General features: G+C 42.0%; 1 protein-coding gene across 1 annotated transcript in view; it reads left to right on the forward strand.

Moving 5' to 3' along the window:
* col7a1 (collagen, type VII, alpha 1) overlaps positions 1 to 12,827 on the forward strand; it is a gene marked incomplete at both ends in the record, with an annotated part of 65,707 nt that overhangs the window by 20,968 nt on the left and 31,912 nt on the right. Inside the window, 38 exons of the mRNA XM_079242122.1 lie at positions 549 to 584; positions 666 to 710; positions 2,096 to 2,131; positions 2,220 to 2,264; positions 2,383 to 2,418; positions 2,551 to 2,586; positions 2,711 to 2,743; positions 2,838 to 2,909; positions 4,802 to 4,851; positions 5,003 to 5,038; positions 5,122 to 5,202; positions 5,750 to 5,756; positions 5,850 to 5,885; positions 6,040 to 6,084; positions 6,198 to 6,269; positions 6,407 to 6,451; positions 6,540 to 6,575; positions 6,744 to 6,785; positions 6,921 to 7,001; positions 7,168 to 7,203; positions 7,310 to 7,345; positions 7,602 to 7,682; positions 7,781 to 7,816; positions 8,548 to 8,592; positions 8,919 to 8,954; positions 9,197 to 9,232; positions 9,700 to 9,804; positions 9,880 to 9,945; positions 10,210 to 10,245; positions 10,328 to 10,363; positions 10,455 to 10,502; positions 10,603 to 10,638; positions 11,324 to 11,449; positions 11,568 to 11,777; positions 11,880 to 11,915; positions 11,997 to 12,041; positions 12,124 to 12,240; positions 12,325 to 12,396. Of these exons, the coding sequence (XP_079098248.1) occupies positions 549 to 584; positions 666 to 710; positions 2,096 to 2,131; positions 2,220 to 2,264; positions 2,383 to 2,418; positions 2,551 to 2,586; positions 2,711 to 2,743; positions 2,838 to 2,909; positions 4,802 to 4,851; positions 5,003 to 5,038; positions 5,122 to 5,202; positions 5,750 to 5,756; positions 5,850 to 5,885; positions 6,040 to 6,084; positions 6,198 to 6,269; positions 6,407 to 6,451; positions 6,540 to 6,575; positions 6,744 to 6,785; positions 6,921 to 7,001; positions 7,168 to 7,203; positions 7,310 to 7,345; positions 7,602 to 7,682; positions 7,781 to 7,816; positions 8,548 to 8,592; positions 8,919 to 8,954; positions 9,197 to 9,232; positions 9,700 to 9,804; positions 9,880 to 9,945; positions 10,210 to 10,245; positions 10,328 to 10,363; positions 10,455 to 10,502; positions 10,603 to 10,638; positions 11,324 to 11,449; positions 11,568 to 11,777; positions 11,880 to 11,915; positions 11,997 to 12,041; positions 12,124 to 12,240; positions 12,325 to 12,396 (2,109 nt within the window). The remainder of the gene's footprint in view (positions 1 to 548; positions 585 to 665; positions 711 to 2,095; positions 2,132 to 2,219; positions 2,265 to 2,382; positions 2,419 to 2,550; positions 2,587 to 2,710; positions 2,744 to 2,837; positions 2,910 to 4,801; positions 4,852 to 5,002; positions 5,039 to 5,121; positions 5,203 to 5,749; positions 5,757 to 5,849; positions 5,886 to 6,039; positions 6,085 to 6,197; positions 6,270 to 6,406; positions 6,452 to 6,539; positions 6,576 to 6,743; positions 6,786 to 6,920; positions 7,002 to 7,167; positions 7,204 to 7,309; positions 7,346 to 7,601; positions 7,683 to 7,780; positions 7,817 to 8,547; positions 8,593 to 8,918; positions 8,955 to 9,196; positions 9,233 to 9,699; positions 9,805 to 9,879; positions 9,946 to 10,209; positions 10,246 to 10,327; positions 10,364 to 10,454; positions 10,503 to 10,602; positions 10,639 to 11,323; positions 11,450 to 11,567; positions 11,778 to 11,879; positions 11,916 to 11,996; positions 12,042 to 12,123; positions 12,241 to 12,324; positions 12,397 to 12,827) is intronic.

The raw sequence follows: 12,827 nt of genomic DNA on the forward strand, positions 1-12,827 counted from the left end.
TAAATACAAATAGTCTCTATTTGAAAATAAATTATGGGTGTAACCACAGAAAGGCTGGTATATGGGAGGCCCAAGCACCACTACTGATACACAAACGACAGTTTGAGAACTGTTAGGCAAATGTATTATGTGAGACTGTATTTTATTTTTCTCTGTGTGTGTGTGTGTGTGTGTTTTCTTTATATATGTACACTGTTTTTTTTAATCGGTTTTTTATCTGTACAATTCTTTGTTTTTTTGTTTGTTTTGTTCTGTTTTGTTAAAAGAATATAAAAAAATAAAAAAAAAAGCAATAAAAGAAATAAGCAAAACATAAAATTCCCCACTTTGCGTCTGTGTTGCAATACAGGGCTTGTTAGTGCCTAAAAAGCCAGATAGATGCATTTTCCACAGCCGCTCGGTTTGTTCTGAATCCAGGTTCAGTGTTTTGCCATCTGAACTGCAACAATGTCATGTTTTTTCCAATATCCTCCTAATTAACCGTCAAACACATAATTAAGCAAACTGAGTTTTTAGCTGCCTCAGTGGAATTGATAACTATTTTTCAGGGTCTTCGCGGGCCTGCAGGTGAAATTGGCAGCAAGGTAAGAAAAAGCTAATCGAGGTTATTTCTGTTGTGAAACGTAAAAAGAAACTTGATGCTATTATTTTTGTTGTCTTGACAGGGCGACCGAGGACAGACAGGTGAGCCCGGATCACAGGGAGACAGGGTGAGTCGCATCACGAGTCACATATGTACACATGTCTGTGAAAATGCACACCTGCACTTAAATAGGATGAGCAATTCTGCCATGTTTACAGTCACAGTACCATCACTCATACATTTTAACCCTTTAAAGCCCATCCGTAGAAACCAGTGGGCAGAAAAGTCCAAACTTTTTAAATCTGAAGTCTTTATTTGTCCCTTTAACAAAATCTGAAGAAATGTAACAGTTTATATTTTGGTATTTTTACCATTCATTAGCATGTGGTTGGTCAAAATTATTGTACTGCGTTCTGGTGTCCACAAGGGGGATGAAACCAGTACAACAGGGTTTGCAGTAAAGTTTCTACCATAAAGTGATGCAAAATGTCCCAAAAACTGTATGTGTAAAAAATGATACGTTTGGTTTCATAGGGTTAAGTGTCTGAGTTAGGTCTGGGGTTTGTTTTGAGAATCTTAGAGAGCAGGGTTATTCAACTCTGTCCTATGAGTGCTGCAGTTCTGCTGGTTTTCAACGTATCCCTGCTCCAACACACACGACTCAAATGAATGAGTTATTGTGCACTTGAACTTGCCAATTTAATAGGCTGTTCGATCCATTTAATTTGAGTCAGGCATGTTGGAAAAGGGCCCATCACGGCTGACATGGGGCTGAGTTGAGTAGCGGTGTTATAAAAGCTCAGGAAATGTTGGTGAGAAAAGCATAAAGACACATCAGGCCTTGTAGTAACAATACACCACACTCATGTCTGAACATAGACTTTTTGTTGGTTAAACAATCTCATTTTACTGAAATCATGTTTTTATTTGGCCTATTTTCATTTATTTTCCTGTCTGCTTTGTCTTTACGAGGTAATAAAGTTGATGTCAAATTGTTGTTCCACACTTGAACACAAACAACTCCCAAGCATGCATGAGTGAAGAAACGTTACATCCACTTTATTTCTGCAGCACAAACAACACGCATTTCAACTGCTGGCTGTATGTATTGAACTACATAGCTTACAGAGCACTTCCTAGTTTCAGTCTCAAGGACCCCCTAAGCCACCTGAGATGCCTGTGTGAATTGCTCATATTAACATGGCCTCCCAGAACATCTGCAGTAATAAGTGTATCTTCTGTAAATCTGAAACTACTAAACAAATCAAGTTAAACACACATTAGAACGAAAATCACAATTAAACATGTTTTCTGCAAAAAAAGGAATGGGTGGGGGTTCAATGTTTTTAGCCCAGCTGTCTGTCCAGTATCCCTGTGGGTCTCCACACCGTGCACAACCATTTGTTGTCCTAAGTTATGGTTGTACATGAACGTTAAAAACAAGTCAGGCACTCATCATTTGCAGCATTTTCCACTTAGAATTGAAGAATCTGACCTTTTGTGTCTTCATAGGGTGAAAGAGGACCAGCTGGTGAGACCGGGGAGAGAGTGAGTAGAACAGTACTTGTTTTTTTTCATTTTTTCTTTTGTCTGAACGAAACTTTACCAAGTTTCCTGAATGACATTGTCATCTCAGGGGGACCCAGGGAAGCCAGGGATCGCAGGAACACCTGGGCTGAGAGTGAGTGGAAGGCTGCTGCGTATTAATGGCTAATGCCATTTGTGTGCCTGTTCCTTTCATATTTGTTGCACGGTGTGCATTGGGAGCGTAATGAATGAGTGTTTTCATTTGCTACTAGGGTTTACCAGGACTCAGCGGACCACCAGGAGAAAAGGTGAGAGATTTAATTAAGCAAAATCGTACGAATGGCAGCAGGTCAAGACGAACGTGATTCCACTGTCCATTGTTTCGTAATCTGATGCAGTGAATTTCCAAACAAAGATCATGGGAATGTGTCTGTTTCCAGGGAAATGAAGGTGCACGAGGAGAGCCTGGCAGAAGTGTGAGCACTCAGATATGAGAAAACTATTCATTTATCTCTTTTTAATTTGGATGCTGACTTGTTTGAGTCCTTGAAGTTGAAGCACATGTTGACAAGTTTTCACTGTTTTATTGAAACCATGCAGGCTACAGGCTTACCAGGAAAGAAAGGAGAACAGGTAAGATTTAAAACTCATCTTCTGACATAAAAGTTGATTTTAGTAGAGCTTGCTAATAGTTTATGGGTTTCTTCCTTTTTTGTCGTTCCTACAGGGAGAACGAGGCTTGCCTGGTCTTGATGGTCAGAGGGGAGAGAAGGGAGACTTGGGACAAAAAGGAGAGAGAGTGAGCAGCCGCTGGATAATATCACTCTTTCTTCATTCTTCTGTACATTTTTTTACTTTAAACCCCAAATATTTGAACTTATTGAAACCATTCAAAAGCCAGAACGTTTCAGTGGATAAAATGTTCAGATCCTCTTCACAAAACACTCAACTTCAAGCTCAAATTTCCTGCAAAAAAATCCACCAAGAGACACATGAGCACTTTGAACTTCACATGAAAACTATAGATCTGACATTGAGATTTTTTTATATGTTGAATGGTTTTGAGAAAAAAAAAAAAGACATTCAAAGATCAGTGAAATCCAGAGTTTGTTATTGGCCCTTATGGGAGGGAGTGTTTGAACAGGAGTTCAAAAGGACAGAATATTAATCAGCAGAAAATATCATTTTAACACGTTGCTTTGTCCAAAAAGCGTAATTTTGTCATTAAAATGTAGGAAAACTTCTCTCTTCTCTGACAATATGACTTTGTTTCATCATCACACTGAAACTTACTGGCAAGGCCAAAGTATGGCGACGTAACGGACACTCAGAACCCACAGCTGCTCTGGTTTCTGCATCACAGATTAAAGCAAAGCTTAACTTACATCAACTCACATCTCCCAAGAAACATTTCACCGTACATGCATGTCTTTTATTTATTAATCCTTTTCACCTTCTTAAAGTGGAACTATTCTGTGCATTTCAGGCTAATTTATTTTTATTTCTGAGACCAGAAGAGCTGGGATTGATCGAGTTATTGTCACAAATGGCTTTATTTACTTCAGACCGACCCTCTCCGTAGGCTGTCAGATCAGCCTGTGGGCACAACGAGTGGATTGAGACTCTTCCGCATTAAGTCCCGCCTCCCGCCACTGCACTACATCGGGAGCGCGCACCGCACCTGCTTTCACCGTCATTGTAACATCTCATAAACAGCAGGATTAGGCTAATATGAACTCAATAAAAAAACAGAATACAATGTCAACACATAGCATACAGCCCTACATGTTGGAACCTGAATCAGACCCTGAAAACGAAGTGGAAAACAGCAACCCACAGCAACGAATGCAGCAGGATGTCTCTCTTTGGTAAACTCACCAGCCATCGTTGGAAATAACTTTATCCCACGTTTTCCACCCGCCTGATGTATTTGTACATGCCCTTGTTAACCAGTAGAAGGTAACCAATCACCGAACCTTATCCCCCGGGATGTCACAAGGATTTCCAAGTAGAAAAAACTCTCTAAAACGACGCGTTTTTCGTCACCATGGAAACCAAACGGAGAGAGTGCTGCAACTCAAACTCAAACATGCGTTTAGGTGATAAAAAACAGTGCTGTTAACATGTCTGATGAGGATTCAACACTGTAACACTGTAGAAAGCTCAGAAAACTTGAAATACCATAATAGCACCCCTTTAAGTAATGCATTTACAGGTAGTTTTTTATCAGTGCGTTTTCCTAGTCGGTTCATTCTAAACTTTATCTCTGTATCTTCTGATGGGAAACTTCTGCTTTAACAGATGTTATATTACAACCTGTGACGGACTGGTGACCAGTCCAGGGTGTACCCTGCTGCTCACCCAATGAATGCTGGGTAGGCTCCAGCTCCCCCATGACACCAATTGGAACAAGCGGTTCGGAAACAGACGGACTGTTTTTACAATATTACCAAAGTTTTTAAGCAATTCAGTAGAAATTCTTAAATTCAAGCAATTCAATGTAACACTCTTCCAATGCAAGTCAGCTCCTCAAATAACAATTCAGGTTTTACTGAGCTCCTTTATCTTACAGGATTCAGCACTAACTTTCATATTTTGTAATGGAAAAAGCTTTCTGTAATATGGGATTTAATATTTCTGTAATTGTCAAGTTGACATTCCCTGTTCTGAAACTCTCTAAGGGTGCTCCAGGTACAGGAGGGTCCGAAGCTGGTGGACCTAAAGGGGAGCCAGGAGAGCGAGTGAGTTTTTATCACGTTTACAGCTGCTGCGATAAATTCCTGACAAAACATTCTTTATTCATGAACTGTTCCCTTGTGCCACCTGTTTGCCTAAGTCGTGCCTCTAAACCAGTCCAACCACAAATGCATAAAACATGCGCTTTTCCCTCAGGGTCTCCCGGGTATTAGCGGACGACCAGGTGCCAAGGTGAGGGGCCTATGGCGTCGTCTTTATCATTTTTGTTCATTAGTGCCTGCTTTGTTGTTGAATCAGTTTTTTTTTTCTTTTAGGGAGATCCAGGTGAAGCAGGAGAGAGAGGAGAAAATGGGCGCCCAGGAATCCCAGGAAAGCCTGGTCTCCCAGGAAAAGAGGTCAGTTTGTGTATTTTTTTCTGGGTATTTTCCAAAAATGAGTTGACATATCTGATCAAGTGGTAATTATGTCCCCCCCCCCCCCCTTTTGATTGAATCAATGCGTTCGCATACATAGTCACCACATTCAGTCTGGTGGTTACAGATTTTTGGCTCACAAACCTCAGGGACTGCTGCAGATAATCATTGTACATACTTGATACATGCCTGGCACACAGGTTGACTTGGATTCATGAACATGCATGGTCTCTTTTTACTTTCTCTCTTTATTGTAGCTCCATTAAGAGTTTGGTGTTTTTCACTGCAGCATATGTCAGTAGAACTGGCTGATGATTTGAGCAGAGTCACGCTGTGAAGGTTTCAAAATCATTCTGCCATAAAATATAAGTTCTTCTAGTTCTCTTCAGTCAGTGGAGCTACTGTGTTGTTCTACAGTAAACATAATGAAGCAGTCTCTGCTACTGCATGTTGTTGTGATCAGAAAATCCATCGTCCGTTAAGCCCTGCTGTATTCTTTCCAACATGCATCTGTTTCTTATGATGGCAGTTCACAGGTAAAAACAAATTCACTTTCAGCACAACTACTCTGCTGTGTTTTTCCTTTTCCGTGTTCACGTTGCCTCTTCTGAGTTATGCCTGTTTTATAGGGAGAGAAAGGAGAGAAGGGCGACGAGGGCACACCTGTGAGTATCTCTGCTTTGCTCAAATCCTTTTCCATTTTTCTTGTTTTACATAAATGTAATTATTGAATCAAATGAAGCAATTTGATTTGCATGACATGTTTTTATGAGAAAAAAAAAACATTTTATTGTTACTTTTTTTTTTCTTATCCACCAGGGAGAGTCTGGACTTCCAGGGAAGCCAGGAGAACGAGGGTTGCGGGTATGACCCTTCTTTTTTTTTTTTTTTTTAGTTCACCAGTCACATTAAAACTTTAAAACTGTCAAGTTACATTAAGTCCAGCTAACAAACAGTATTATTGACTGCACACTTAGGGACTGGCTGGTCAGTCAGGACGACCAGGAGAGAAAGGAGACATGGGAGACCCAGGAGAGCACGGACGAAATGTGAGAGACACATTCATGTTTCACTGCACAGACAGCTTTTCAATATGCTCTGGTTCTATCCGAATGAAGCCATGAGAGAGGAGGCCGCCGAGACGGTTGGATACTCAGCATCTTTATTGATCTGTGTTCGATCGCAGGGCAGCCCTGGACCTGCAGGACCGAGAGGAGAGAAAGGAGAGCAGGTATGCTGTCTGTTTTCATCTTATAAGCTACTCGTGTATCTTAAGTTCGGCACTCAGCGGATTCACACACTTTCCACTCTCCTATAAGGGACCTCAAGGGCCTCCAGGAGCACCAGGGAAAGTGGTAAGTTTGTCACAAATCTATGCCACAGCTGTCTCGATGTTGTCCAGGCAAAGATTTAGGCCTTTATTATCTTCTAATGCTGACTGTAATATTTACAGTCTAGCTCTGACTGCACAGTCGAGGCAGAACTAAATAAAATCCTTCATGTTTGTGTTTTTTTGTCAACAGGCTGATATTCAGGGCCAGCTGAAAGGAGAGAGAGGAGAGAAGGTACGTGTTTTCACTCGGTATTTCTGCATCTGTGCACAATAAAGTACAGGCACTGAAATGGACTCACAGCTTGGAATAAATTCTGAGTCAATTTCATGAAAAACAGCTAAAAGAACAACTCATTGCGATCCCCAGGGTGATGCTGGTGACCCAGGAGAGCATGGCAGCAAAGGTCAGAAAGGCGAGGCAGGGACCCCCGGCGCTCCAGGCCTGCGAGTGAGTCCACCTCATTCTTGCAATTTGCAAATGCTTTCCAGGGCATCTGATATTTTTCTCTGTTTTAAATGCATCTATATGTGCATCGACCCCCTTCTGTGTGGATTTGCTATGCATGGCTGATGATCCTCTGTGGCTTCTTGTTCTTTCCCCGCTGTCTATAAAGGGTCCGGAGGGACCGCGGGGGCCTGCAGGCATAAGAGTGAGTTTACTTTCTACTTGAGTTCACACAACTACAGAAGATATCTATAATCATCTCATTGCCTTTTAAATATATTAACGTCAAGCTTCACTTTTACTGCTACTAGGGTGACGCGGGAGAACGAGGAGCACCTGGAGACAAGGTTTGCAGTCGATGCACTGTGCTCAACTGGTTCATGTAATTCTATCAAGATGGCAGAAAATAACTTTGAAGGATATTGCTGTTTCTAGTGAGTGGCAGGTCTCTGTGTCCTTGATTCCATCAGATTCTGTTTCCCAGCAGCGGATTCCCAGTGGGATGAAGTGCACAGAGACTGGCAGAAAGCTTCATAGCAATATGTCATTTGTCTTTTTTTTTCCTCAGATAATATAGATGAAATCATCTAACTCTGTTCTCAGGGAGAAAGAGGAGTGTCTGGACTTGATGGACGTCCTGGTCTGGATGGGAAACTGGGTGCTCCAGGACTGCCTGGACAGAGGGTACCACAGTTGTTGATATATTTGTGAGAACTACAAACGCCATCGTATGTACCCATGTGTTCAGCTTTTCTTCTGCATTTGTTTTAACTCTGTTAAAGGGTGATCCTGGGAAACAAGGCGACTCTGGGAGAGATGTAAGTCTCACATTTCCAGCGCTGTCATGGTTGTCTGTATTCTGATACTCGGCTCAGATTTCTCATAATTTTACAAATAATTTGAAAACAAATCTTTTTTTCACTCTTTTTTTTGTTTAGTCATGAGACTTCAGTGTGTTGAATATTTGCCTCTGACTTGCAGTCTGCAGTGTGCACTGAAGATGCACATGCTGCAGAGGGCACTGTGTAAATGTTAAAATCCACTCGGTACTCCCGTGGCCTGTTGCATAAGCCAACTGTGGGGAATGATGTCTCCAGGCCAATTCCTGTTCACAGGAGACTGTTATGTAATATTGACTATTGTAATTAATCTTGACATTCCAACCTACTTGATACAGTTGATCAATTGAGAGCCTTATTCTTGTTTTGTAGGGCATGCACATCACATCTCTGCAGCTTCTCATGTACAATTAAATCCATCCATAAATGCCATTTTGATATAAAATTCCTTTGCATGGCTCCCCCCCCCCCCCCTTTTTTTTTTAAAATCTAACTGTGCTTACATTTTTTTTTACTGATGAGTATTTGTTTGTTCTACTAGGGATTACAAGGAGCTAGAGGGGAGCAGGGTCCCCAGGGACCTACTGGACCTCCAGGGAATCCAGGAACACCTGTGTGTACACTGCATCACAGAAGAAATGACTCATTTTATGTTCTGTGTGCCAATCATGTTCATGCTTTCAGACATAATAAGTCTTGTTATATTTTAGGGAAAAGCAGGGGAAGATGGGAAACCTGGCCCTCCTGGCAAAATGGTAACTTACACTGGATATCATCTCATTTTCTGACAGATTGTCCGTTTTATTAGGGATGTAGCAGAAACTCAGACTGATTCTAAGCATCAGTGTGAATGTTGTAAATGATGTTTCCTCTCCACTGGCCTCTGCGTTATTCTCTCGCAGGTAATGGCCTTGGTATTCTGAATGCAGATGAATATTTTCTGATCAGAAACCGTACACGTGTGTTACACACTCTGCTGCATAATAGCTGTTTTAAATGAGTCACCAAAGTGGCGGAAGTGAGTGCTGCTGCTGCTGCCGACTGGCCGTTATTAAGTTTGTGTTTTTGTTTTGACTCGCAGGGTGAGGATGGAGTGCCAGGTGAAGATGGGAGAAAGGTCTGTAGTTGTTATCAATCTGTGTGATTGTATGGCATTATCAGCTTTGCTCACCCATCATAGGATTTTTGCTCACAAATGTGTGAAAAATCTATTTAAAGTTTGTGATAATCTTTAGAAGAGATGCTGCATTTCATTAGACTGAAAAAAAAGAACAATTCCAATATGCAGGATTATTCCTGAAGTTTGTACTCATTATATTTGTATTCTGCAAACCTGACACTGCTGTTTCTGATCTACAGGGTGACAAAGGAGACGCTGGAGCAGCTGGAAGAGATGTCAGTTTTTTTGCCAAAACTCTATCATACGATAACTTCTCTGATAGTTTGTTTCTGCACTCCATCCTCTCTTGTTGCACCTCAGGTCTCTTTCTTTCCCGCTCATCACGTTCCCAACCCCCCGCCAAATGTCTGTTTATCAGCGGTATTTACTGTGACATTGACATCACGCTCTCACGCTGTGCCGAATCAATAGGCTTCTTAGAAGCAGCCATATAGATTCGCCAGCTTCTAATGATCAAGCTTAGCCTTTAAGGGGAGTCACTTCTGAGAGAAATCCAGAGGGGTGCCAAATGTCAGAGTGCTGTTTTCATGTGCAAATTCATATTAATTATCTCTTGAACATCAGTGAAGGGGTGGCAGCAGCCACCTGCTTTGATTTTAAAGCTCAACCTGCACTTATATTGCAGTAGGAAGTCAACCTGCGTGGAGTGAAACTCTGTTATGTGTTCGCATTTGACTTTCAGGGCCGTGATGGTCAGAAAGGGGATCGCGGTCCATCTGGGCCTATGGGGCCTTCTGGTCCCCCAGGAGCTTCAGGATTGCCTGGCAGCATTGGTCCTCCGGGGCAGGTGCGAGTGACACACACTTTGGAATAATAACACAACAAGATTGACATTTATACTAAGCTGTGTATTCTGCCTCAGGTTGTGTATGTAAAAGGTGTTGAAGCTGCACCGATCCCAGGTCCGCAGGGGCCTCCAGGAACACCGGTGAGTCCGCACGACACCTCAGTTTTACTGACTTAATTACATTTCTTATAAACATACTGTATTACCGCTCACCACTGTTCCTGAATTATACACCTGCTTCTCATTTTGGCTTTTATCAGAGAAAGTCATGTGGCAGAAACCCAGGATGTAATGCACACACTCGCTCCTCCTCATGAGGCAGCTGTGGTGTGTGTTCTCCACACCCATGTCTTTCAGCTGCGTCTGCTTCTTCATGGTATTTATTACATTTTACCTGTCTTTCAGGGGGTCCCTGGAATTCCAGGTGCCGTGGGAGCCCGTGTAAGTAGCAGCCGTTTTTTATTGTTCGCTCTCAATCAGAAATCTCTTGTTTTTTTATCTTTAACTTTCTTCCTTGTTCCAGGGGGAGAGGGGATCACCTGGCCTTAAAGGCGAACCTGTAAGTCAAACCTAAGCCCTGATATAGTGAAAGTGTGTAGTGGAGTTTCACGTGATCTGTGTTGAGCCCCTTGATGTCTTGTTACTGGCAGGGAGACCCTGGAGAGGATGGGACTCCGGGTAAACCTGGGACGGCAGTGGTACGATAACAGCGCATCACTTATCAATAAATTATCAGTACTTCAGAAACGTCTCAATCGCTGTTTAATAATCTGTTTATGTGTGTGTTTCTCTAACCAGGACGTGCAAAAAGCTCTTGCAAGCCTTGGTATTCAGGTATGTGGGCTGTTTTACACTCTGTTGTCATTTAATGACATTTACTGGGTTTAAATGTGTCCTGGTTATGAGGAAAGGATGTTAAAGATGGACAGACAGAATGACAGATTTCTGACGGAGCCCTGCACAGCCAGGCCATTAACTCAGTTTGTAATACGATTATCATAACAGTCTTAATCTGAGTTCTTACTCATACATCTATAATAGCTCACTATTAATAAATATTTTAGCATAATGGTCCTGCTTATGGAAATTTGCTGCATACTTTTCACTAAGTGCATTTAGTCCATTTTTTTTTTGGTCTTGCAAATGTCATCATGCCATTTAGAGCTTTTCATTAATTGTTTCTTACATCAGTATCTTGTTAAAGAAAAACGTCTTCAGTCTAGTTAATCTGGATTGACAGAGCTGCTTCTCTCACACGAATTCACATATTTAATATCCACACACATAACGTTGGAGGATTTCTGGCCTGATATATTCTGCAGTGACATTCAGACTCCACATTTCTGGACTCAGCAGGTGAACGTGATACCAATTACAGTAGCCGTGAGCTATTTTGAAGCTGCTGACATGAATTTGCCATGACCTGCTTTTATCAGAGGTCTGAAGCATTTCACAGACAGTGAATCTGCTGCTGAAAGGTGTGAAGGCCTTCCATTTCTGGTTTCTGCCTTCCATGCAGGTGTCTGATCTGAAGGTGGTTGTGGACAGAAAGGACGCCATACTGACTCCTGCAGTGCCAAAGACAGAGAAGGGGGCGAAGGGAGACAGGGGCGAAGCTGGACCGAGAGGCCCATCTGGTGCAGATGTGAGATTAACAACATCCAATCAAATGATAAAGAAGTGAAACCAAAGCACTTTGTCATAACAGTGACAAAGATGCCATCTTGTTAAAAACGCCTCTTCTTCTGCTGTTTTGCCATCAGGGTGTCCGTGGTTTACCAGGCGAGAGGGGAGCCAAAGGGGAACAAGGGGAGCGAGGACCCATAGGAGTAACCGGTCCTCCCGGAAGAGCCATTGGAGAACGAGGACCAGAAGGACCCCGGGGACCTGCTGGAGAGCCTGGCAAGCCAGGAATACCTGGTGTTCCCGGAAGAGCAGGTGAACTTGGGGAGGCTGGAAGACCAGGAGAGAAGGTAAAAAACAAACAAAAAAAAAAATTGAAAAAAAAAAAAAAAAGGATTTTTTTTTTCCCCTTGGAGTCAACATGGTGCTAAGATCACATGTGTCTGCTGTAGGGGGAGAGAGGAAACAAAGGTGACAAAGGAGAAGCTGTAAGTGTTTATGTTACACTGATACAGCTTGTTGATTTTTACAGTTTTTACAGTCATCTGAGAATGTCCTCTTTTTGTCAGGGTCGAATGGGATTAACAGGACCGGGAGGCCCACCGGGTCAAAAAGTAAACCCCTCCAGCTGTCGGCTGTACTATCAATGTCATACAGTATAACTACAGTCATATAAATAACATTAATTCCTTGTAGGGGGAGTCTGCTGATTCAGTACTGGTTGGTTCCCCTGGACCCAGAGGTCCTCCAGGGTTTGCAGGTCAGAAAGGAGAGCCTGGTGCTCCAGGACCATCAGGATTCAAAGGAGACAGAGTAAGATTTAATCTACAAACGTATATCTGAATATAAAGCTATCCATCTTTATCTTAAAAAATGGCCTATTATTATGTATTACAGGGTTTTGTGGGACCTCGGGGTGATAAAGGAGACAAGGGAGAGTTTGGAGAAAAAGGACGCGACGGCTCCTCGGTAAGAAGACTGAATGGCAGATGATATTGTGAACAAAAAGGCAGTTATCGTTTTTCTACGGAGATGTAGAAACAATGCGTGTTAAAAGTTGGAATATACTTTCCCATTAAATCCAACAGGAAAGTGTTTCAAAGTTTCCACTTACGATTACAGCTACTGCGATCTTTCCTGGATAAATAACGCTGCTATTTTTCAGAAAAATGTGTCTTTCCACTGCTTAGATGAGCAGATTATTAAAGCTCATATCAGACCACCATATATAAAGCTTGGGACAGCTTATCGACAAAATGAAGGAAGTGGATCAAACTGCTGTGCGATTGCTCTCTTGATAAGAACTGCTAGGAGCTACCTGACTCCCTGAAACACAAAAAGACTCAATTATAAAAAAAAAAAAACCAAACTAAAAAAAACAACAACTTTTTTTTCCTTTT

Source organism: Telmatherina bonti, assembly GCF_933228915.1.
Source record: "Telmatherina bonti genome assembly, chromosome: 6".
Classification (NCBI taxonomy): domain Eukaryota; kingdom Metazoa; phylum Chordata; class Actinopteri; order Atheriniformes; family Telmatherinidae; genus Telmatherina; species Telmatherina bonti.